The following is a 25,457-nucleotide window of genomic DNA, read 5'->3' as shown; positions in this document are numbered from 1 at the left end:
GGAGTGTGTGCTGGGTGTGGAGGGGAGAGAGAACATGATGCTGGGGTGAGCTGAATGCAAGAATACACATGAATTTGTGGTGGCTGCCAAGTGAGATTTAGCAGAGCCATTCACCTGAATCCTGCTGTGCTGACAAACATTCAGAGTGGGTCAACTCCAAACATCACGTAAAAACCTGTTCATTAAAAAATCTTTCAGGTGATTCTAGATTTTTTTTCAGGCCTGATTTTAAGGTAGTTGAGCACTGGAACAATCCCCAGTTCCCCAGGGGAACCGACACATGCCCAGAAAAGAGCTTTTCATGGCTAATGTTGCTGCACTCCAGTCCCTGGTCACCACTGAGAAGCATCAGCTGCTCTTTCTAGATGAGGTTGCTGCTTGACTGCCTTCTGCTAGCAGGGACTCCAGCCTGGCTGTGCCTGTGCTTGGCCATCTCAGCAGCAGGCTGGGGACATGCTGGGACACAGCTCTGGGCCTTGGCTCCAGCCAAGTGTGCACCCACCTGGGATAACCAGCGGGAAAAGGAGGGACAGGCACAACCTCCCAGCCTGGTGAAACACAGCCAAGAAAAGGGGCAGTGGCTTAAACATTCAGCACGTTGGAAATGCTTTCTAAGGGGGTTGTGTTTCAGAGAAACACAGCTTTTCAGAGAAACACAAAGGTTGTGTTTGCAGAGATAGGTTACTCTGCAGTGGGAGACTGATATTATCACCTCTGCTTTGTGGGGAATGTATCAAGTCAAGCCACATGAAGGGCACCCACCTAAATTTGTCTTAGACACTGCTGTGGTGGGAGAAGACTGCATTAGAGTGCATTGAGATCATGCAGTTATCCCACTCTGGCACTGCCCTTTTGAGATTCCTGAAGTGCCCTGTTGATTATCAAGGGGAAACACCCTCTGGGAGCACTCAAATATCACCAGCCCAATTTTACAAAGACTGAGAGAATTTAAAGCCACCACGATGGATGTTTAGACCTAAAAATCTGGTGTCTATATAATAAATTACTCAATTTGCAGAGATTCTGAATGCTTCATATCCCCATAAACACAGCACATAATGTAACCCCAGAACACAACTACATATTTCAGAAAGCCAGAAGATGTCTGTTTGCATCTTGGTGGAGGGGATTTGGAGGAAGACCAAACTCTATGATTATAAGTGCATGAAGATGGGTTTTGCAGTTTTGCTCACATATTCTGAAAGCCACAGTTGGGACTTAGCAATTTTATTGTCTGTAAAAATCCGTACTGTGTTCAAAGAAATGCTGCAAAATAAAAACTGAACATAAACCATCACAACAATAGTTTGTGCAACACACTCAAGCTAATAAATATTACAATATAACCACAGAAATATCCAAATATATCCAAATATAAATATAACCACAGAAATACCACCTAGCAGAGCAATATTGCTGCTACTTAATAGCAATGTCCTCATCTCAGCACACCCCTGGTTCCTTCAAGGATGGTGGGGGCAGTGAGCCAGAAGCTGAACTTTGTGAGCCTGCAGATAGCCCTGTCACAGTTTGGGAAGATGTATAAGGCAGGAATCGATGCCTTGCCCATATCCATGTGCCTGAAAAGATATTCTGGCTCCTAAAAGCTACACTAGAATGAGGAGTCTGAAAAATACCAAAAATTAAGCCTCCTTCTGTGAAGAAATAGTTTGACACAGGATATGTGAGATCATGGGATTACATTATTTCCTTGTTCCATTTTTGTTGGCAAACATATTTGAACCTGACTTCTGTAATGACAGGAGATTGTTGCTGAAAGTTCACACTTCAGAGTTTTTGTAAGCTGCTCTCATGAAAGGTTTCCTTGTGTTCTCACCTGCCCAAACAGAGAAGCATCAAAATTACATATTGCATATCTGCACATATCATCTGTGAGTCCTCTTGACTTCCTCAGTGATTGTTAATGCTTAGCAAAAAGTCCTGATCTTATTTACAAATTCTGCAGGACATCAACACCCACACGTTTGGATTTGAAGTCAGTTATGTCAAAACATTGCTCCTGTCTTGCAGTGAAAATACAGATTTTAATTGAAATAGCAGGAGATGGATTTTGTTTGTACCTTCTGCTGTCACCACATTATGTGGAACTCCTTGTGGAGGAAGACCCCAGGCAGTCCATTTGCACTGGACTTTTTCTTTGGTCAGTCGCTTTGTTCACAGAAGAGATGGAAAAGTCTTGAGATGATTCAGTTACTCTCTGAAGTGCAAGAAAACTCTTCTCATGATCACTGCTGCACTCAGCACATACTCTGCATGTTTTCTCCCCGTGGCTCCCTCCTGAGCCCTTTGGCTCCTTTCTTCCAAACACTCCAGTTCATGAGCAGATTCCTGTACCTTTCACAGCTAATCAGATCCTGGCACTCTTGTCTTGTCCTGGACTGGAAACACACAGCATTCTGCACTGCTCTCCTTGTACTTTGCTCAAAGACATTGGATGGAGGTCACATATTAATCTTCTGATGTAGAAAGACCAAAGAAAAAATCAGTATAAACATTCAGCTTTGACTTTCCCCCTCCACAAGTGTCTTCATTTGAATCGGAGTCCCATTTTCCCACTCTCTACACCATGCAATTTGACAGGATTTCAAGACTCTTCAGCACATTGCTTTTTCTCTTCCTCCCTTACAAATTCACACGAACACACACACACACATCTTCATTTTACCAGGTATCCAAATCCCGTTCCTGTTATGCCACAGTTGCAGGGGAAATCATGCAAAGGGAAAACAAAACCACCTTGAAATACCAGCATCAGAAATGCAGTCACTGAATCCAGCCTGCTTCTGTGTCTCCCAGGCTTATTCCTGTTCAGAGCTTTCAGGTCCAGCCCACTCTGAATTAGAGAGCCAGGGAAATGTCTAAACATTCCTTCTCAGTTAAAGAAAGCTTTTTTTTTTCCCCCTCCAGGGAAGACCTTCATTTGGGAGTTCACAGAAATAGAACAGCAATGTCAGATTTCTTATTTTTGAGGCTGTATCTTGAGGAGCAAAACCCTTGCTGGGCTGTGTGGTTCAGGACTCCATGCTCAATAGTCACTTCTAGTTTTAAGATGCAAACCACATTCTTGGCCAAACCAAAGCCTGTGCCTGTCTAGGCTCTGCAAGACCTGGGGATATCTTGTCTGTCTGGAAGTACCAGCCTCTGCCCTCTCCTTCTCCCCAGGCATATGGCAAGTGTTTATAGTGAGAGGATTCCTGTTAATGCTTTGTGTGGGGAAAATCCAGCCTTCTCTCCTCTCAGGACTCTCTCAGCTGTGGTGAGCACACAGTGACACGATTACACATCAAACTCAGAGATTTCACTCAGCTGAAACAGCAGAAGAGAAAAGGATGGGCGCTCGTCTTTCCCCTGAGCAAGGGAGAGAAGAGAGAGGAAGAACATTAATGTCAGCTTGAGAGGAATGGCAAGGTTAGCAAGGAAAACCTTGGGAAGAAACGGGGTATTAACAAAAATACAATCTGTCCCTATAAAGAAAATGCCAGTGGAAGAACTAACTTCCTTCTGTGCAGTGTTTCTTTTCTATTACCACTGAATTTGGCTCGCTGGACACTAAGTACCTTGTAATGGCTTGGCTGTCATTTTTACCCTCACTGTTAGAACTCAACCCCACAGATCCACAGCTTTCTTGGGAAGGAAACTGGGGAATTAACTTGAGTTAGGTGCACTACGTGGGATTCTCAGTGAAGCCAACACACTCTATAGAAACAGCAGCTTAAATAAAAGGCAGAGAGCCCAGAGGTTGCTTGCTAGTGCAGATGAAAGCCACAGTGCTTCACCTCCAGGATTTCATCTTGTGTTAGCATGTGAATCCTCCTTAAAGCCAAGGGGAAGGGAGTTCTTGTTTTTGGGAAATAGGGCTCTCCATTCCAATACTAACCATCCTCCAGCAGTGGCTCATCACCTCATAAATCGCCTTGGAGGCCAGCTTGGGTTTGTAGAGCCGAAATCCTGCGTTGATTTCTTCCACCACTTCTGCATTGGTGCGATTCTCATAGGGGATTTTGCCTTCACTGAAGACCTCCCACATCAGCACTCCTAAAGCAAACAAGTGGGAAAAAATCACCAAGAGGCAAATAAAATCCTCAGTAGGCCCAGGGCCACCTTCCACCTGTTTTTTTCTGCAGCTCAACATTGGTGCCAGTTACTTGGAAAAGCATTTTCACTTGGATACTCGGTAGACATGTGAAAAACCAGGTCCTAACACAGCTGTAGAGATTGAGGATGCCAGCCAGGATCTCTGGTGCTCTCTGAAGCATCTCCCTGTTGAGTTAGTGAAGGGCCTGAGCACCCCAGGAGTGCACAGCTCCAGCCACAGCCTCAGCCAGCAAAGGGCAAGGGATGCACAGAACTCACAGGCACAGACTGGCAAAGGTCATAATCCTGCATTATTTACTGCTGGCCCCAGGGCTGAGTGGCACCCCATTGACTGTGAGCTGTGCACAGCACACTGCCCCATTCACTGTGTGGGCTGGAGAGGGGCCAGGCCTGTGAGTGTGCCAGAGCCACAGCCCAGGGGACAGCCTTTGTTATCGCTTTGGGGAAAAACACACAGCGGCGCTCTTATCTGTGAGGGTCCAGAAGGGAGACCAAAGAATGGATGCAAATCAGAAAACAATGCATTGGGGAGCAGGAAATGAGGTGAGCAGTGCGAGCAGTGGAATAACATTTTCAGATTAGCATAAAGCAAATGGAGTCAGCTGAGCAAATTTGGAAAGGCAGAGGGTTTGGGTGAGGCATCAGTGCCAGGGACTGACATGCAGAGGGATGGAGTGCCTAAATGTCTTCCCTCTCCTCTCTTCTCTCCTCTTATATCCTTAGATCATCTTCTCAGTGACTCTCCAACCTTTTCTTGGACACTTCTGCTAAGTCAGCATGAAACAGAGTTCATTATTTGGTATTATACTGAATTGCACAGGTATAATACATTAAACTGGCAATATCTGCAGTATTCAGAACTATCTAGGTAGTTTGCTTTTATTTTCTTTCTTTCACTTAAATTATTTAGGCTTGCTTTCCTAAGCTATTATTCAGGCAAAACACCCTTGGAGTCCAGAGGATGCAGTGTTAAGAAGAGTTTACTTGAGGACTGAGCCTCTTGGTTTCCTGAGCTGGGGTTTGTTGGGTTTTCTCCATTTTGACAAGAGTTTCTTACCAAATGACCAAACATCAGATTTGGTGCTATAGTTGCTGTAGGAGAAAACCTCTGGGGCAGACCACTTGACTGGAAACTTGGTTCCTGTAGAGCTGGTGTACTGATCATCGAGGACAATCCTGCAAGAGGAAAAGAAGGGGGAATGCTGAGTCACCCCCAACCCATGACAACCCCACAAGGACTGTGAGCAGCCTGGGTGGCTTTACCTCGACATCCCGAAGTCAGACACTTTGACCACGTGGGATTCTCCCACCAGGCAGTTCCTGGCAGCCTGCAAGAAAAGGAAGTGCAAAGGCAGCAGGTCAGAGCTAAAACATTTCACAGCCACTCAGTGGCTTTTATCCTGGCAGAGCAGATAATGCTCGAAAAAGAAGCATCAAAGTGACATTGTGCCATACAGAGAGGACAAACCCCTAAGTTTCTCGTGCTTTCTGTACATTTTACAGTATGGTCCTGTTGCCAGAAAAGCTGTTCAGCCATTACTCTGACTTGAAGACCCTTGTTGCCCAGCAAGGGCAGAGAAAGACCCTAAAATATCCACAGCTACTCACGGTCATTGCAGCCCTAGTGAAACAGCAGCAGTGACCAATGGAACTTGATTGAAAGCCTCCTAATTAAAAGTATTTTATCATCAATGCATGTTTATACATTACTTATGCTAGAACAGGCCTTTTTGTCATCTTCACTGATTTTAGACATGAAGAATGGTCAGTACTGTGGCTCTTGGGGAGCAAAAGAGTCCACTCGGGAAACAAAGACAAATTTTATAGGCTTGTTTCTTCTCTCCCAAACACAATTATGGGGAATAAATTGATTAGTGCTCCAGGGCTTGGTTTGTTGGGTTTTTTTTTTGTTTGTTTTTTTCCCTAAAGTATTTGTGCTGCTTTTGCAATAAGGACAGATAGAGGATCCCCTGAAAACTGACAGGCAGGAGGAATGTGGAAGCTGAAATTAAGGAATAAAGAAAACAGGCAAAAGCCCATCTGGAGCAAAGAAGTGCCTGTGAGGTTGACATACCAGGTCTCTGTGAATGACAGAGTTTTGTTCCAGATAAGTCATTCCTTCACACACATCCAGGCACATCCCCAGCAGGGTTTCCTTGGAGAAGCTGCCCCGCTGGCTCCTGAGGTAGTCAGACAAGCAGCCATTCTCCATGAACTCGAACACCAGGCAGATAGGAGCATCCTCAAAGCACACACCATAAAGCTGGACCAGCTTGGGGTGAGACAGCTTCCTGTGGGATAGGGAGGGAAGGTGGCAAAGAGGCTGAAATAGGCTCAGTGCCTGCTATCCTTACAGCTACTTATGGCACCGTGCTGCACCTGCTCACTGCAAAGGCAAACTTTGCAGATGTGTAGACCAAGGACTAAGAATGACCCCATTTTAATGGCAATGGTCACCAGAAGATTTTTCTGCATGGCGAATCATCCAATCAAACAAAAATAAAATCAATTTCTTTCTGTCTTGCGGAGAGGGAAATGCAAAAAAACGCAAACAAAGTCAATAAAACCAAAGGGAAATATATTCAGTTGTGCAAAGCAAAACATTTTGCAGTTCAATAAAATTGCCCTCAAGTTTAAAGAGATTTTTTCTGAGAAAAAACACTTTGCTCTTCAAAATGTACCACCAATTATCCTTGCCTTCCAGAACAGCAGAAATTGGGAAGACCATTCTGAATATTGATAGCCTTGGAAGCACAGCAATTCTCCTACACTTTGAATTGCCTTCCCTCATTGAGCTCACCAGTTTCTCTACATACTATTTAGATACATAGCAGATAATCCAGGTTTGAATTCCCTGCTCGTATTCCTTGCAGCACTTTGGTTCAGTGCTAGGAATCCCACAGGGTGTGATTGCCTTGGTGAATCTACCACTTACATCAAGACTTTGGCTTCCTCCATGAAATCCTCCTCAGACATTGCTCCTTCACGGATGGTCTTTATGGCTACTTTGGTCTTGTCCAGCAAGTAGCCAAGGTAGACCACCCCAAACTGACCACTGCCAATCTCCTGCACACGGGTGAGCTCAGAGGCATGAATGACCAGTTTTCCTGTTGATCATAAGGGAGAAAGAGTGAGGATAGAGCAGTGAATGCCAAACAAAAAGCTTTTGTGGATGAAACACTGAGACAGGACTTGAAGTGAGACTTTCTGGCTCTCCCTCAAATTGCCTGTCTGACCTTTGATAGCTCATTTGACTAGTCCATGCTGCAGGTCATGTTCAGGGGAAGGAACAACAACATCTCCTTTCCCCCCCCTTTGCCTTGTCTATCCAGTTCTTCAGGGAGGATTATTTCTGCCATGCATATGTGCAGTACCCAGCACAACGTGGGGTTTGAGATTCTTTGAAGTCTCCAAGAATTACAATAAGGACGATACCAGCAAATTTCTGTTGACAACTGTATTCAAATGAAGGCATTTTTCAGGAGAGGCTCAGCTTTCATCAAATTATTCTATGCTCCCATTTCCATCCCCTTTGTTCAGCATTCATTTTAGGATTTAATGTTGACTTCACTGAGACCACAGGGCTCAATTCATCACCTCCCTCAAGGCACTGCACCATCAGTTCATTCATTTATCAATGGCCATGACAAAGATGACAATCTAGGGAACAGTGCAAAGACCTGAAAAAAACTATTTATTGTGACTGTAATCACATCAATATTCATCAATATCCATGGGGATGTGCAGGATCACCAGCCAACCAGCCAGGAGTGTGATTCCCATGTAGTGATAAGAGAACCTTACCATAGCTGAGTCCTGCAGTGATGGGAGCCTTTTTCCTCCAGGAAGAGACAGCATATCGCAGCCTTGTCACGAGACCTGGGGACACAGGGACACCAGGGTTCCCGTTATGCCACAGCCATGGGAATCATGCTGCCACCACCCCAGAGGGCAGTTTGCATTCTGGAAGCAGGTTTATTGTACTGAGTTCTCAGCTCCACTTGAGGGCAGCTGAACCTCTGTGCAGGCTCTGGTTTCCTGGCTGTGAGGAGGAAGCCAATTCTGAGCGCTTTCAGCTCATTTCCCGTTTTCACATCCACAGATATGAGCTGTAAATCTCTAATAACTCTGATGGATTTCCAGATGATGCTTGTATTTAAAGGGTATTTTTAAAGCCCAGTATTTCCCTTGGTATTCCTGGACTGAGGGTATGGGAGTCACCATGTCTGGCTATGGATCCTGGCCATGTCCTTGGCTTTGTGTCAAATCAAGGCCCAGGGATAGATCACCTCAAGAAGGCCCTGCAGTGCAATTCCAGCAGACAGTTTGGCCTGGCAGTGATGATTCAGCCCCAGGGCTCTCCATAACACTTCATTGTGACATCTGTGATGGTGATGGTCAGCCTTAGAAAGACCACCAGAGTGAGGATGTAATGCTGAAAGTTGGAAGCTGGCCTGAAATGGCCTTTTCGCAATAAGTGGGAGAAAAGGTGATGCCATTTAACCAATTTCATTGTAAGGACAGAGGGCTTGGGAGCCCTCCTTCATTCCAAACTGGGCAAACCAGCAACTTCTCCGTTGAGCATCAGCTTCACTCACCTGCTGCATTGTGCTGGTGGTAGTTGATGAGGTCAGGGATAGAGTCAAACACGTGCTTTTCTGCCAAGTAGTATCGCTTGGGAAAGTCAGTTGTTTCATTGATGTGATAATGCTTTATAACAGGATTGTTGTCCGTGCTGAAAAAGAGGAGGTTTTCTTTGAGAGAAAATAGCTTGCAGCAAAAAGCCAGGGATCTAAAATATAAACAGAAGCAAACAAGCAAAGGGGAGAATCTTCCCCCAGAACGAATGGGGGAGAAGCAAGGAGTGAGCTGCTGTTGCTAATCAAGTCTGGGTATTTGTATGTTGTCCCTCTCACTCGTAGATGATCTCATCTTGAGAGAAAGGCTGAGGTTTCCTGATAAGAGAAGGTTGAGTACTGAATTTCTCTGCCTCTTCTTTGTGAAACACAACTTTCTGCCCCATCACTGAAACCCTTTCACTTGTCTTGCACTCCCCACCTCTGATGAGTCCAGCACACAGCCCATGTTGATCCTACCAATACTTCAGCTCAGGGGACAATGCCATCAGAATGACAACCCCAGTGATGTCCAAGGGAATATTTTTAGGCACATATTTAGATGCAGGGAGAAGTGGAGCCTTTAATACACTTTGGGACTGGCAGCTGACTCTTCTGCCTTTTTTGGAAGTGTTTTCCCTCTATCATTTTCATGAGCCTTCTGCTCTCTCATTATAGTGCCAAAACAACTATACAGAGATTACCCTCATAGAAGCCATTTCATTGATGTAATTGATGTGAAAAGCTGCTGAGCTCAGCTGTACCTTAGTGCTTTGGTGAAAACAGAGACTGTGTACATGCCAGGCTGCCTTGAATCTCTCACCATGAAGGCCCCTTCCCTACCCTGGAACAGGAGCAAAGGAGAGAAAACTGGTTAGAGACAGAATGGAAAAAAAAATAATGAGGGTGGGGGCAAAGCTGTGCTTATTTCAGCCCTGTCATGAGGATATGCTGAACATGTAGGAAAAAAAAGAGCCATCACTGCACTGACAGAGCTTGGTGTGTTCCACACACAGCTCTGGGGGCTGCCCAGGGCTTGCAGGTCTCTCTTGGGTGTTCTGTGCTTTCAGCTCAGCTTCCTCTCAGCTCTCGGAGGAAATGAGACGTAGGCACTCGTGCTGAGTCCGTGTGGGTGTGCCTCTGTGTCCCTGCAGGTCTCTCCCCTGGAAATTCTGAATCCAAGGCTGCCCTCAGCCCTATCTGACAGAGCACATGTTCAATGAAGTGGGGCCGAGCAGGAAGCAAACCCCTCCGTGTGCTCCCCACTGAGTGAGCAGCCACAGAACAAATCACAGTTTATCCAACACCAGAGAATCCATATGGGAGTGTATGAAAGATAATTAACCCGTGTACCACAAACTGGAAAAACTTGGACATGATCCTGCCCTTTCACAGACACAGCAGTCATCCAGAATCTAAACATAAATGTGTAGGAAAGCAGTCTAACTGCACTCTGGCACTCACAGAACAATTTTCCTTTTTAAGTTTTCACAGTGATTGTTTTCTACTCATCTGAATGCTAAAATGTCTCATAGGACACTGATGAATGAGCTGGCAAAGAAGAAGACTTACCACCAAATTTGGATGGAACGTGCTGTACTGACCTATATATTGGCAATAACCCCACTATTTTTTCTTCTGTTTGCAGATAACGATGCTTTTCATCTGCCATCCCAACTACCCAGCTTTTCATCCCCTCCTTTGATTTACATGGTAGGTTTCCTCCATTTTATATCTCCTACCCACCCACAACACTTCATCCAGACCTAATCCATTGAGTGCACCCTGCCTTGGCCTCCTTCCCTGGAGGTTTGATCAGCTCCAGGTGAGCACAGAGGCTGAGCTGCTCCTGCATCCCCTGGGTTTGAGCTGCTGGGTTTGGATGTGCAGCTCTGCCCAGGTGGGATCAGAGTGCTAAGCTGGGAACTTCCCAGGGTTAGCTCTTCAGTGTCTGCACAACATCTGCACCACACAATATCTGGCATGGGAAGCTCTAAAAAAGGTCTCTCTGCTGCTGTAGAAGCTTTTAATCATGCACAGTGAGGGTTTTAGGACTGGAGGTAGGCAAGTTTTGGAGACAGCATCCTGCCCAAGTTACTCTAAGCTGTATTCTTGCCCTTCTGTTCTCACTCAACACCAATCCTGGCTAAAGATCACAAGCTTGGCCACATTTCTGGGGGGAGCTGTGAGGTTTGCAAGGCTTTGAACCAGAAGTCTCTGCAGCCACATGGGGGTAGTTACCACAGGAAAGTTGTACTGGTAGGACTGAAAGAAAAGTAAGACCACTAAACCATGTGTGGACACGTCCTGTAGTAGTTTCTACAAGAATTTTTAAAACCACACAAAAATGCTCTTATTTCCGTAAAATACTACCATTCCAAGAAACAGTACTTAATTTGGGCTACCTGTTAATGTAAAAGCTGATTTAAAAATTAAGGTTGTGTACGTGTGGAAAATTTGAATAAGAAGCTTATTCTTTGTATTTTCAGTACAGTCTTCACTGGAAAACTCTGGCTCAACTGAAAAAATAAAGATGTGTGCTTACATGCACACACATACACAAAATTTAAAAAAACAAACCCCAGAGCCATACTTTTGGCTTTCACCCAAATATACTTCAGTACAAGATTGGTTAGATTTTCAGAGAACTACTGGCATCCACAGTCCTCCTGCAGAGACAGTAAAGATGAGCTAACATCACAGTTTTCAGCTGGCACAGTGGTCTGAAGCAGTGCTTTGCACCAGCCACAGTTACTGGCTGTGTTTGGATGGCACAGCTCTGTCCATGCTCAGCTAATGAGCAGATGAGGGGGATGTGCTGGTGGTCCTTTAGTCCTTCATCTCACATCACACACTGAGGACACAAACACAGCAGGATCCCAGGGTTCATCTCTCTTACACAAAGCAGCCCTCAAAGGCTTCATTTGCCATTAATTAATTACTGTTTCCCATCCACCCCGTGCATAACACTGGTTTACCTCATCCCTGAGCAATGTTTCTGCTTTGCTTCTGCTGATGTTCTTATTGTACCACCTGAAAACATCAAAAGAATCCGAGTCAGCATTTTTAGGCCAGGAAAGTTTCTCCTGAAAAGCTTCTGAAAGGAGTGTCCCCAGGGTGGAATGCAAGGTGAGGTAGGGGCATTTGAAGCTTGTAGCTTCAAACCCAGGGCGCTCAGAGGTACAAGAAAAACATAGGCACAGCTTACTCATAAATTTGCAGGTTCTCGGGTGATTTTTCCACCAGGTAGCTGCTTGGCACGTAGCCTTCATGCCTGTTGAGAGGAAAGACAAGTGTGAGGGTGCTGACAGACAGGATTTTCTCTGCATCTGTAGGAGTCAGCCTTGAAAGCTTTGCCTGCTCATTGCGTGACAGAAGTGCTGGTTGTCACGTATTGAGTAGGGTTACTGGAGAAGAAAACAACTGACTGCACCTCTAAACTTGGAGAGTTTCACAATGTTTCCCCCTACGTAACACTGCAAATATTGGTCTGGACTGTCTGTTTATTGCTGTAAAATTAACTATCAGATCCTTTTCTTCAGCTGCCTGAATACTAGCCACAGCAAAGAAAGTTACCCTAAATAATCTTCCATCACTTTTTCCCTGTAAACAAGAGGACGCTTCACAAAAGCTAAGAAAGAGGGATTAAACATGTATGTTAATGGAAGAACAAATTGGAATTAGAAAGGATTTGTACACTGGCTGTTGAAAAGGGACTTACCCATTCTTATCTTGGATCAGCCACCAATGTTCCTCAGAGCTGTCAATCACATAGTATTCCTCGTTATATTGTAAGGTCAGCTCCTGCGGGTTCTGGGCTTCATAATCATATATGGCTATGACCACGGCTTCCTTTGGGTCTAGCAACAATTTCTGCACAAATCAGGCAAAGGGCTCATCATATTCATATTCCTATTCCTATTCATATTCATAAAAAGCAATGGCATGCTCTCTAAAGTGGTATTTTCCTGGCACCACTGGTGTCCCCTGGGCTCAAAAGCCTCAAAGCACCCCAGAGCATCTAGTGGGATGTGGTGGCAGCATGAGGATCTTTAGTACTTTCCAACAATGAATTTCATGTAAAAATTTTAGTTGCACAGCAGATGCCCAGGGAATGTTATCACAGGTGAAATTCTAGGTCACTGCACTGTGGTGAACATTAATAAGGACATATTCCCCACTGCTAGCTAATCATGCAGGACAGGATGCTGCACTCACCCAGTTATCTTCAGGAGTGGGAGGAAGAGGCTTCTTCGAGGCTGAAATGAAATCAAGGAAGATAATTTGAAGTAGATAAGGACAAAACCAAGGGAGAAACCACCAATGTAATGAATTGATAGAGGCAACACAAACCCACTGAACAGTGAGCTTTGGACTTTGAGAGCAAGACCTGCCAACTTCACAGGGAATCTCAGCAGGGCTTGGAAACTGGGGTACAGATTACTTAGGGAATCAAGGTAAAAAGTACAATGTAAAAGTTTCTTTGCAGAAGAATGATTGACCACTTGTATTCCTTTTCAGGAGACAAAGTAAAGATTATGCTTGGCCATTGAAACCACAGAGGAAATATGGCTTGGTCAAAACAGGACACACACAGTTGCATGCATTTATCTCAAGAAAGTTGTTATGGCTTCCTGACTGACCACAGCTGATCAAGTTCTTAGTTCTCCATCTCATTCCAAAACCAGCACTAAGCATCACACAGAAGAAAACGTGAATTAAAAAAAAAAAGAAACAAAAAAGAATACCACATGCAGTAGAAAAGCCAGAACAGCTCAAAAATCCAGGAACATGTCTCTTTATGGAAATGTGACATAATATTTTTTGATGTTCTATACGAGATAGATTTGGTTCTTTACTTTTGCTAGGAATAAATATTTTCCATGTCAGGATGATCTTAGTAAGTCACTTACCATTTTTGGTGGGGTCATACACCACACAGCCAGTTGCCATCTTCTCTGTCTGAGCACAGCATCTCCACTTGCCATCTAACCAAAAATCTGGATGACACTTGGAAGCCAAACTGTTGTTGTATCTGGTTTCTGAAAAACATTAGGGGAAGAAAAAGAAGGGGGAAAATGAATTTATTTGCATCCACGTTAGTTCTAGAAGTCATCTAGAACTAAGTAGAAATAATCTGCTTCTTAAAGAGAACATGAAGAGGCTTCAGTGAACATTATTAACTTCCTCCATTATTGTTTTCCTTTCTCCTTAAATTAGTGAATGCCACCATCAATAAGGAGCAATAACCTTCCCATGTCTCTCTGCTGAGGTAGAAGAGAATCCTACCAGTGTGACTCTCTTTAAAATGACAAAACACCAAAACCAGAGAAGGAGAGTCACATAAAAAGAAATAAAACCCAGCAGGCCACATATTGGTGATTCCCAGGACACTCTTTGGTGCTCAGAAGGAGCTGCACAAGCTGCCAGTCACCAGCACCAAACATTTTTTTCACATGTAAACACCAGTCTTGAATGCCTGCATGAGTGATTACAGTCCTTTTCGAAGCTCAGGGTGTCTATCTGTAATAATAATTTCCCTAAAAAGAACAAAAAAAAATTCCGCAGGCCTGTTTCAAGGGACTGTTCAAATTGTCCAAGGCAGGGGACAGTCTCAAAATGTTGAATGAGAAGTGGTGATACAGTAGAAGGAATAACAGATTGCAAGAGTCAGTGCATGAACTTCACAATATCTCCATCAGGCAGTGTTTCCAGAGGGAACAATACAGCAGCAGTGCTGTAAAACAGAAAAAAGCTATGACAGAAGCCTGGTGCAGTTTTTGCGTAACTAATTAACACCTTCCTCACGTCAAGCATTCTGCTTGTCTCTGCCCCCAGTGTTGGTTACTGCAGCACCATGGGAGGGAACCACAGCACAATTCAGAAGGTGAACAGGAAATGAAAGCTACCCGCAAAAATGTTCCTTAATAATCATGATTCTATAAAAAAAGGTGCCATCTAACCAAAAAAATCCATTAATAAGAGCTGAAAAATTTTCTGGGTAGAAAAGGTTATTGTGAAAAAATAGCCATAGGAAAATCCTCGTCTCTTCCTGAATAAGAAACCTCAGATTACAGTAATTTATTAAGAGTTTTTTCAAGAAAGACAGAAATCATATAAACATGGAATGGGTCAGGTTGGGAGGAACCACTGTGGGTCATCTGGGCCAGTCTCCCTGCTCAAGCAGAGTCATCCCAGGGCACAGGGATGTGTCCAGATGGTTCTGGAATATCCCCAGGGAAGGACACCCCACAGTCTCTCTGGGCAATCAGTGCTCAGTCACTGCAGACGAAAGTTCTTCCTCATGTTCAGGTGGAACTTCCTGGGCATCACTTCTGCCTCTTGTCCCATTGTTTGGCAGCACCATGCAGAGTCTGGTCCATCCTCTGACACCTCCCTGCAGATCCTGACAGACACTGAGGTCCCCAAATAAACCATTCCACACCCAAATTTCCCACGGCTGCTGAAAACACACCCACCAGCTCTACAAGCAATTCCATTTTATTACCCACTACCACTTTGCCTGCTGAGATGGGAGATACTGACGACTCTTGCACATTTTCTCTGCATTATTTGTGAGAAAACTGGTTAGAGGGCACAGGGTTTTTTTACCTTCCTTCAGAGTAAGAACCCATCTCTGCCTGCTCTCACGGTTGGGTGCAAACACGTAGAGGATGTAGTTGTCATGGACAATCTGGAGAGAGGGTAAAGAAAGGAGTTAGCCATGAGAAGCAATCCCAGATGCACTGATTCACAAGGGAGTCACCAAAGGAAAGAGGCAGCAGCCCTCTTAGCAACAAGTTATGTGCAAAATGACGGTGTGGGGAAGAGGAGCAGCAGGGACTGTTCAGAAGCATCTCTTAACCTCCCTGACTTTTGATTATTTAAATGGGACTAGAGGTTCTGATCAAGAACCCGATGTTGGGTTCATTAACGACTGCACTGTGAAAGAAATGTTATTGAAATACAAAATGAGCTGATCTCTCTCTCAGTATGGTCAGCAGACAGACTCACCTGGAAAGGGTATTTATACTGACAGGGAATGATCATGTCACTTTTCACAATTTCCACACATTTGATCCTGGAAAGTTCCACAGAACCCTTCAAAGTCCTTTTTTTCTAAAAGACAGAGAAAAGCACTTGGTTGATACTAATGATTGTGGATTAAGTGAATAATTAGACCAGACTGTTGTGTCCGTGGGAGATTTAATTTTAATAGAGCAGAAGCAAATTAACTGATTATGTAAGACATTTAAAAGTATAAGGAATCATTCTTGTATATGGCACTTCTGTATGGATTCACATACACATACATATATGTACTTACATATATTTCAACTCAGTACATGAATTCTTAGAGAACCAATCAAAATCTTTGGTTGAAATTCACCTTTTACTTTTTTTATTCCAGCAAAATTAAATCCCTTTTTAACCAAAAAGAACTGTTTTCACTAAATGTTCAGTTTACTAACACTCCTGTTTCATACTGAAAATATATACTGAGAATTTCAAAACCATCCAGTTCATCCAAAATGTACATTTTTACTGCATCTGTTTTGCAAAAAAAAGACAACATTTCTCTATTTTTGTTTTGTCTAGCTTTTCATCTAAGAAAAAAACAACAGGAAATTTTCAAATGAATAGTGTCCTCAAAAACTGGCCAGCAGAGCTGTTTCTCTGGCATCCTCCGCTGTGCTTTTACTGACCATACAGCAGGTACCCAAATATCAGTATGGGCAGTGAGGAAAGAGTAAAAAGAACAGATATTCAAGTATCCCAGCTGTCTTGGTGTTTCTTGTCCCTGTTCCCTGTGGGATCCTCACTCCATGGCTCCTTGGCCAGTGGCACTCAGGTTCTGCACACAGATGTGAGGGCAGCTGGTGGGAGCGGAGCTGAGGCTCAGCCTCTGGTGCTTCTGCAGGATCTCTTCAGAGCAAGCTGGTTTCCTGTTTTGATTCATTTTCAGTAGGGATTAAACACTAGCTGCTCCTCAGCTCAGCTTTGGGACAGCATGACGGAAATTGGTGAGATTTAAGAACAGCAAAACACTGCAAAGCTTCTGTTTTCCAAACACTGTCAGCAGGAGAGAGCCTGAACTTCAGCTGCTGTGTTGTACCTGTCACAGGTTATCACTCAGAGACACAGCAAGGCTTTGGCAACCTTCTGACCCTTCCTGGGAGCCAAACTCTTTGTGTCACACCCTCCAGCTCCCTCTTGCCCCTTGTTCTCCTGTCTCCACCACCCCGCAGCTCTGTCCCCACCACTGAGCCAACCCCACTACCACTCCTCTGCCTTTCACAATTAAATTCAGCTTAAAACAGGGGAGCAGCTGATGCCTCTGGAGATGGGGTGATGTTTGCCACAGTGCCCTGTCAAACAGCCTCGACACAGAGAGGCCCCAAGGCTCCTCAAACCTCAATTCTTGCACGACTGGCTGGTATTTTGCCTTTGTGTAATTGGACTTGAGGCAAAAGAGGGAAATTATTACAGTGTGGTCTCATATTGCTCTTGCTGGCCTTTGCTGGTGCATTTGGGGTTTGTATTTGTATTTGCTTGCAGTTTAACCAGTGTCTCTGGATTTACTGACAGGACTGTCTCCTGTAGACAACATCTCTCTGTGTAGCTCTATGGGGTGTGGGATTCTTCTAAATCAAGAAACCCAAGGCTTTAAAGCACCCCTAAATGTAAATACCAATTAACTCTAGACAGTTTGCAAACCTTAGAAGGCCTTACTGCACCCTATTTTCACCATCTATTTCCTTTCATTCTTATCTATTCACTTCTTTCTTTCAGACTTGGCTTCCTCTGTTTCTTCTGCAAAACCTCCTCTATCATTTGCTCTACCCCTGGGACTTCTACCCTTTTGATGAGACACAAAGCCATTTATATCCTATAAAAACCTTCAATTTTGCTAAAGCTGAACTCTCCTTCATCTCATTCCTTTGAAGTCCCAGGGTCTACCCACATGCATTCCTCCCCTGAGGCTTTAGGAAGCGATGCTGTGCCAGGCACAGGCTCTGCTCTTTCCCTGCAGACTGGCGTTTGCTGATACTTTTCTTGACTCTGCCAAAAGACAGGGTCCAGCCTTCTCAAAGAGCTTTGTGCAGTTGTCCTGCAGCTCTCATGACCCACTATGCTCCTTTTAATCACACAATTCAGTCATGGAAGCTTCTCATAATCTCACGTTGTAGCACAACATTGGGGTGCATCTCACAGCCAGAGCATTGCCCAGCAGATCCTCAGCAGATGGGACCCTGCTGATAAAATACAATCACAGTCCTCTAGCAGGACAAACAACTGGAATTACTGCTCACAAACCCGGCATTACCCAGAAACTGGGCTGGAAACTAAACACATCCCTGCTTTTGTGATGTCTGACTGCACTTGAATCCAATAAAAGCAACAGGGCCATTTGGAAGGGTGGAGAGAGAAAAAGCCTCTTAAAAGTGGCCTCCAAAAAACCTCAGAGATTTGTTCCTGAAAGAGTGAGATAAAACATGCTGACAGATCTCTATTTGTTGTTTTCAGTCTGCCCAGAGTATAATTGGGTAGATGTTTTAGCTGGTTGGTCAGTAAAAACATCAGTGGTCTTACTGTGTCCTTTGTGTGGAAAGAACCAGGGCACACTGCTGCCCTATGAGGAGAAGCACATGTGCCCATCCTGCCCATCCTACTTTCTTTCTTTTGGTCATTATTTGCAATATCTCAGTTTTGGGAACAGCTCTGGATGGAGCCAAGTGCACCACAAGCCCAATGCATTGATGTCTTCATCTTTGGTACTCCACCTCCTCTTGCCACAGAGCTCCAGCAGCTCTTTCACTGATTAATCCTTTGGTTTGCCTCTCCTGCATAAACCAGGTGACTCTGGTGGTCCCTGACTGCTCTAGATGCTGGGACAGTTGACCATGGGACAATGGACACAGCCCCACCCTGCCACACAAGGAGGCGTCTCACCGTTCGTGCTTGGGGAATGATCTGCCTGGCATCTATTGCGTGCTAAAACCAACCACCAGCACTGCTGCTCAGTCACAAAATGAATAATTTCTCTCCAGCTCAGGTCTGGGGCAGGGGAAGGGGCAGGGAGCTCGTGGTGACAGGGCAGGGAGCTGCTGCAGGTGACACAGACCTGCTCGTGACCACACTTTAAAGAACATGAAGGTGTTTTAAGGGTGAGCATTTCCTGCACGCAGAGTGCACAGAATTGTGTTAAATAACAAAACTGTCTGCAACTGGTGCTTACGATGCCTCCATTCCAGGATTTACTATCCTTACACAGTCCTACAGGTCCAATGCAGCCTTGGATTTCCACCAAAGCCAATTCCAAAGTTCACGTTTGGCTCAGGTCTTGTCCGAGATGGTTATCAGGATACGCAAGTGGTTGGACAAGAAAATCAATGATGTCATCATCAAGAAACAGAAGGGAAAAAAAAAAAGGGAAGATTCTTGGCTTTCAAATGAGCTTTCTAATATGATGGAAATAAGTCTTTTATGTTACATAAAAGCACATAGAACATCTCCTGAATACTATATTAGTTTCTTCAAAGCAATTCTTGATTCCAGTGAAGACTGGGAGCAATGGATTCCATTGAATGAAGGATTCAGTGAAAGAAGGAAAGCTAAATTAAATCAACTACATGACATCACTTTTTCATTAAAAAAAAATTAAGCTTTAAGGCCAAAATTAAAAATCAGCCAGAAGGGATGAAAGAGTATAGAGCAACATGCAAACATTGCAATAAAATAAGTTACAACGTTGAATGCCATTCAAAGGCACTGGAAGCAAAAAATGGCCACAATACAAAAGTCTAATAAAAGGTAACTATTAGGAAATCTCATCTTTATTGTTGTATATTCAAATGAAGATGCACAAAACAATGAGAAATGGTATAAATGGTCACTCAAATTAACAAGAAGACCAGAATGGAGATCTTCAGAAGTAAAGTTTTAGTCTGTTAACAGTTGAGTCTTGGGGAAAAAAACCAAGTCTTTCCATGGCAGGATGGACAAATCAGATTCTGTGAATAGACAGAACAATCCAGAGTAATAGAAGAATAATCAAGATAAAAGGGACTGGACTGAGGAGAAAAGTACTGATTTTGTTCCCATGGGTAGCTGGACTGCTGCAAGCAACCCAACCTTGAACTAATGCAACACAGCAGCTGAAGCATTTTTGAGATGCTGATAAAATTTTTTTCAGCCAAGTTTATTCATTTGCTCTCCTGGAACAAGAGACTGAAAGCAGATTTCAAGGCACACTAAAGGGCCATCTTTGCCATCTTTATCTGTGAGTATCAAAGTTCTGAATGAAAAAGCCCAGGACAAGGCTGACTCATTCTGAGTGACCTCCTGAGCATCTGACCAGTGTAGGAAGAATTGTGCTGGTGTAAATGAGAAGAGAATTTGGCCTTTTCTCTGTGAGCCTTTCATTGCTGTCTTTATTAGCTGGACTAATAATAGTCCACAAGTGCATGAAGACATAAAATTTTGAAATATTTTTATGTCTGAAAGATTTACTAAGAACCATAAGCTGTTGGGTGAATGGGATATAGGTAACTCACCAGTTTAAGTACTTTTGCTGACTCTAAAGGACATTTGAAACTCTGTCCCAGACATCTCCCCAAAGGGATTCAATTCTCTGCTGCTTTTGCAGTGCAAGTGTACCGGGACCCTGAGAGTATCACAGTGTCTGCATTATCCATTATTGTAATAAAGATGAAACTCATTGAAATAGTTAAAATTATTACTCCCATGTGCTTGTATACTCACATGTACAGTAGCTACAAAATCAGACCCTGAAACAAATCATTTCTGCCTTTGGAATTGATTTGCATGGTATAATAAAGGCACTTCTGATGTCTTTTAGCAGAGAGGGGGCTGAATACATGTGCCTCTTATCAGGGCTTTGCTTTATGTTAAGACAGCCCTGCATTGTGCACTGCATAATGAATTCCAGAAAACACAGTTTCTTTTTGTTGTCAGTTATTGGGGGCTCATTCTCCTAATGAGGCATGTAAATATCTTTCATTAACATTAAGGGTGACTGTGTGCTTGGCCCCTGAGGAGAACAGTGCTCTCTGTCAGCTGTGGCAGAAAGGCAAAAACTACAATGAAAATGCCATTACAGCTATTGCAAAAAATTGCCTTTATGGTGCCAGTTGTCTTGACAGCTTTTGGTATCATTTACAGAATTATCCATGTACCCTTTTGGCCTGTTTATTTCCCTGCTTTGGACTGATACAATAAATTCTTAAATGTCTTTTTATACCCACAATTTCAAAATGCAGATAAAGACTTGGTGCTAAACCCTGTTAAATACAGGCAGAATATGTAAACCAAGGCTTAACACCTAAGTGTGTACTTTACTTTAAGCCATCCAATTGAAATCAGTGGAACTTCTCAAACTTTCAAGCAGTTCAGTAGTTGTTTTACCTGACTTTCTGCCTTTTCATTTCATTTTCTGTTATTACTCACTGACCAGGGACAGGAGAGGTGGGAAGTATACAGAATGAAACTCTGAGTACAGGAATCCACCAGACAGGCTGGTAAGGGGTTCTTAGAGAAACTCACTGGAAACTCCTAGAGAAAACATCCACAGAGATTTCACTTGATAAATATACACTTTAAAAGCCCAGACATTTGCTGGCCCCAGCTATATGTCAGTCAGTGTGCCCAAGGATGCTCCCTACCATTTTAATGATTTTGTAGCCAGTGAACAGAGAACAGCAATGTCCCTAAAACTTCAGAGCAGGGCCCTGTGCAAACTGCCCCCTGGCAATGGTGACAGCCTGCTCTGACCTCTGGCAGCCCCACAAATCATCTGAGAGAGTCCCCAGTGAGCACAGCTAAGCCTGTGCCAGGGCCTGCACCAGAGAATGAGCACAGATCATCGATTTCAACACATGGTCCCTGGTGCTGCTGCAGCCCTGGGAATGGCACAGCCCAGGTGCCAGGCAGAGGGACAAGGATCTTCCCTCCACTGGCTGTGAACTCAAATGCTGTGAGCTCTCTGTTCTCAGCACAAAACAAGATGACTCTTGCATGGGCTGCCCTGAGTTTTCCTCTCCAGAACAGCAATGACCTGACCGTGCAGAGATCTCACCAGGAGGATCTAATTTTCATTACTGGAGAGGCTAATGATCAGTTCTGGGAATATTTCACAGGACAAACAGTTTTGTCCTTACTTTGTGTGAAATTCTATTCATGTAACAACCTGATTTTGACAGTTTGAGTGAAGAAAAAAATCAGCATTTCATGGCAAATCAGCGCTGTGGTTACAAACATACCCACCAGCCCTGAAATGTGCACAGAGTTCTAAAGTTACATGTGTGTTTACATACACATGTCCACACATATACAACATGGGCATGTTTAAAATACGTAACATACAAGATAAAGTGGATAATACACCAAACCTGAATGACCTTTTGGAAGACTAAGAGGGAAAATTTCCAGAAACACAGTGTGTGAAATCTATGCCCCACTGAAAGTCACCAAGTCAAATTTTCCAAACTATTTCAGTCCCTAAAGATGCTGACAAGACACCTACTGCAAAAGTATCTAGGCCCAGGGTATGTTGAATTCATCTCAAGTCCACCAAGACTCAGAAAGCACCAAAGAAAACCAGTTGTGAAGATTTCTGTAAACACCTACAGCAGAATAATTAGATGATTTTCAAAAGTTAACCCCAAATAATTAGGTGGAATAGTTATAACAGAATTTAAAATCTTACAAATATGACATTTGAAAAATAATTTGGAGAACAAAGATAGTCTCAAACCACAGACAGTCACAGTATGCAGCAATGAATAGTGTCCTGTTTAAAATGGAGGTGAGAAAAACATGGACTACAAAATAAAAGCAAGAAAAACATCTCATTGGACGTATTTAAGAGAAATAACACGCTGGGAAAAATTACTGTTAACTTTTAAAGCTGGTTTAAAACCCCAAACAGGTTGTGATAAAATACGAGGGCACATCATACTTTTATTTTCTTGTTGGGTTCTATTTTTACTTAATTTTCTGCAACTGAGCAAGATCAGATAGTCTGAAGTTGCCAGTGCTGGATGCAAGGCAGCACAGCCCCAGTTCTGCTCTGCCTACAGGAACAGTGCCTAAACATAATGGATTAACAGCATGTTCAGTGACTGTTGGAAAACAAGCAAAATTATTTACAATGGTAACAAGGCTCAGCAAACATCCAGCTAAATAGAAGGAAATAATTCTCACTTCACTAGAGCACTAAACACAATGAGCTGCACAGATTGACTTCTAATTTTCTTCATATTTAGCAAATCACTAAAATGGAAACTTGGGGAAACAAAGGCTGCCCTGAGCCTGGATCTCATCATCACAGCCCATCTGAAGCTAACTCCAAAGACTTGACACATTACACGTGGCAGTTGAATTTATTTTAAAATGCAAGATGGATCTCCTACCAGCCATCGGCCTGATGCCCTGAAGAAAAGAATGAGAGTGAAGATCTGTGCATGACTTTTTCCACAGATGCAATCAGGGTACACTAGTGACCTTCACAATACACCTCTCCAGGTCAGCCCCGTGCCCATGTGAGGTGCCAGGCAAGGCTCACACAGCTCTTGCACACACAGGTTATAACATTTTATTCCTAAAACAAAACCAGATCCTTTCTATAAATTGGCAAAGTAGACTTATTCCTCCATGCACACCAAAGGCCCACGGATCAGAAGCTCTGCATTTGACCAATTCTCAGAGCATGGTGCTGTAGCAAGGACCAGAACAATTAACAAAATTTAACATAGATCATCCTTCCCTCCATCAGCGTCCTCCCCTCCCAAATTTCATCCTTCCTTCCATTACTCTGAGAGAGAAAACAACTGACATACCCCATGGCGATGTTCATAGTAAGCCAGCTTGGATTTGGTCAAGACAAAGAAGCGCACTTTGAAGTTGGAGGGTGAAGTCCTTCTCTTCTGCTGGGATTTCTTGATCAGCAGTTCCTCCAGCAGCACACAGTTATTCATGGCTGAGCCAAGAATGTTTGTCTCCCAGGACATGGGAAATCTACGCAGTGTGCTGAGTGCCTGTCAAAGAAAGAAACGCAAGAAAGAAGGCAGTTAAATAAAAAAAAAAGTGTTCAAGAGGCAGCGTAGGTGCTTTGAGCTTTATCTTCCCATCTACAGCAAAGCTTCCTTTCTGTCAGACCATAACCACATCCTCTCTGAAGTCATAAAACGAACAGCACATGTTGAAATATAAGGTAAATGTTGTGGAAAAAAATAACTCTTCAGGGACAGGCAGTAGATGTGAATCAATGATTAAGGATTAATTAAAGGGGTGTGGCATGATGAAGCATCTGTGTCCTACTCACTCATGTGGTAAACAGTTATAAATGCACACACTGAGCATGGATGTACAGGATGAGTGTCCCTACTGTCCTCCTAGAAGTAGGTCATGCATCCATATTTCTTTTGTGAAGGAATGATGTCTTTCATTTAGAGTATTTAACACAGAGATTTCATACACTGGATTTTGATGAAGTCCCCCATGTAAAGGTTTAGTTGGCAAGGTGGTGTTTGGTCAAAAGTTGGACTCAACGGTCTTGGAGATCTTTTCCAACCTTAATGATTCTGTGATAACATGAAAGTTCCTACCATGTAAGCAAAGAAATGATATCCAGGACATATCTGTATAAGGAATGATAAATATTTGCAGTTGGTAGATATTTTAACTGACAGTTACTGATAATTAATTAATTAATTAATTATAAATGGTTACTCTTTACTTAAGGACTACTGAGTGATCAGGGGCATCTGGTGAGGCTGTGGCTGGGTGCTGCAGGAGGCACAGGCACAACATTCCCTCTGTGGATGTCATCAAGCCCAGAGTCACCAGTGGTGAAATGGCACAAACACCCAACCAAACACATCTGGTTTCCTCAGGTCTCCGGAGCACCATTTGGGGCAGTCAGCACCAGGATAAATATAGAATTAGAAAAAAAGTAATGTGTATCTAGTGCAGTCAGTACAACAGCAATGCTTTGTTTTAAAACAAATGCAATTCATTTTTTCTCTGCTCTTTAATTTTTAATGTTTTGTGTATTTTTTGTATTATTGATGTACGATTGTATTGCTGATGGTTATCAGGAGAGATGGCATCTGGTGGAACATGGGGAAACAGCAAGATAAGTATTTTTATTAATTTGGTATTTCTGAAAATTGTTCCAGTGTAAATCATTTACTGGTGCTGAGTTTAATGTAGCATTAGGGTATAAGGTGGCAGCTCCCTATTGCTAATGTATTTTTAGAGCTGTTTGCAAGCTCAAAAGAAGATACTTGATTTATTTTAAATACAGAGGGGAAAAAGTTGTAACAAATATCAGAATTACAAAAAAATGAAGTCTTGGAATTTTTTTAGGGCCTTTCATGGAGTGACTTGGGAACCATATTCTCAATAGAATATACTGCTTATCCCTCTCCAAAAGAGAAGTGGCATATCCCTTCCTTGCTGTTTTATGATTTATTATTTAGGCAATATGTTCTAGGGATCATCAAACGTTCCTTAGCAATTTTGCTCAATGGTAAGTAAGAACCTGTATTTGCCATAAAAATACAATTTAAATATAGCATTTAATGTACAGATTTGTAAGAGAATTTGCTTAAGGCAATGCAGTACCATAGCACAGAAACAAGGACAAACTGAAGCTGTTGTGCAGCTGATGCCTATATAAATAAATAAAAATATATGAAA

The 25,457-nt window shown here is 43.2% G+C and overlaps 1 protein-coding gene across 2 annotated transcripts; it reads right to left on the bottom strand.

Annotated features, from left to right (window-relative positions):
- Window positions 1-1,211: 1,211 nt before the first annotated feature.
- ITK (IL2 inducible T cell kinase) lies at window positions 1,212-23,894 on the bottom strand. Of its 2 annotated transcripts, XR_014854931.1 has the most exons (18): window positions 23,594-23,894; window positions 15,747-15,851; window positions 15,345-15,426; window positions 13,646-13,774; window positions 12,951-12,991; window positions 12,454-12,605; window positions 11,941-12,006; window positions 11,711-11,765; window positions 9,497-9,576; window positions 8,715-8,851; window positions 7,921-7,995; window positions 7,052-7,223; window positions 6,191-6,407; window positions 5,380-5,444; window positions 5,174-5,292; window positions 3,899-4,056; window positions 2,082-3,369; window positions 1,212-1,837 (listed from the first exon to the last, which is right to left on the bottom strand). XR_014854931.1 is itself a non-coding variant. In XM_085073830.1 (17 exons), exons 1-17 carry the CDS (start codon window positions 23,762-23,764, stop codon window positions 3,298-3,300), a joined length of 1,896 nt encoding a protein of 631 aa, XP_084929956.1. In that variant the 5' UTR covers window positions 23,765-23,894; the 3' UTR covers window positions 1,212-3,297. The 2 variants fall into 2 exon arrangements, 1 of the variants encoding a protein (XP_084929956.1); XM_085073830.1 differs by having other exon boundaries at window positions 1,212-3,369.
- Between the last annotated feature and the right edge of the window lie 1,563 nt (window positions 23,895-25,457).

The sequence above is a fragment of the Lichenostomus cassidix genome, chromosome 13 (genome assembly GCF_008360975.1).
Source record: "Lichenostomus cassidix isolate B80296 chromosome 13, HeHo_3.0, whole genome shotgun sequence".
NCBI classification, from domain to species: domain Eukaryota; kingdom Metazoa; phylum Chordata; class Aves; order Passeriformes; family Meliphagidae; genus Lichenostomus; species Lichenostomus cassidix.
Note: the sequence above shows the minus strand (reverse complement) of the source record. Positions and strands in the feature narration are given on the sequence as shown.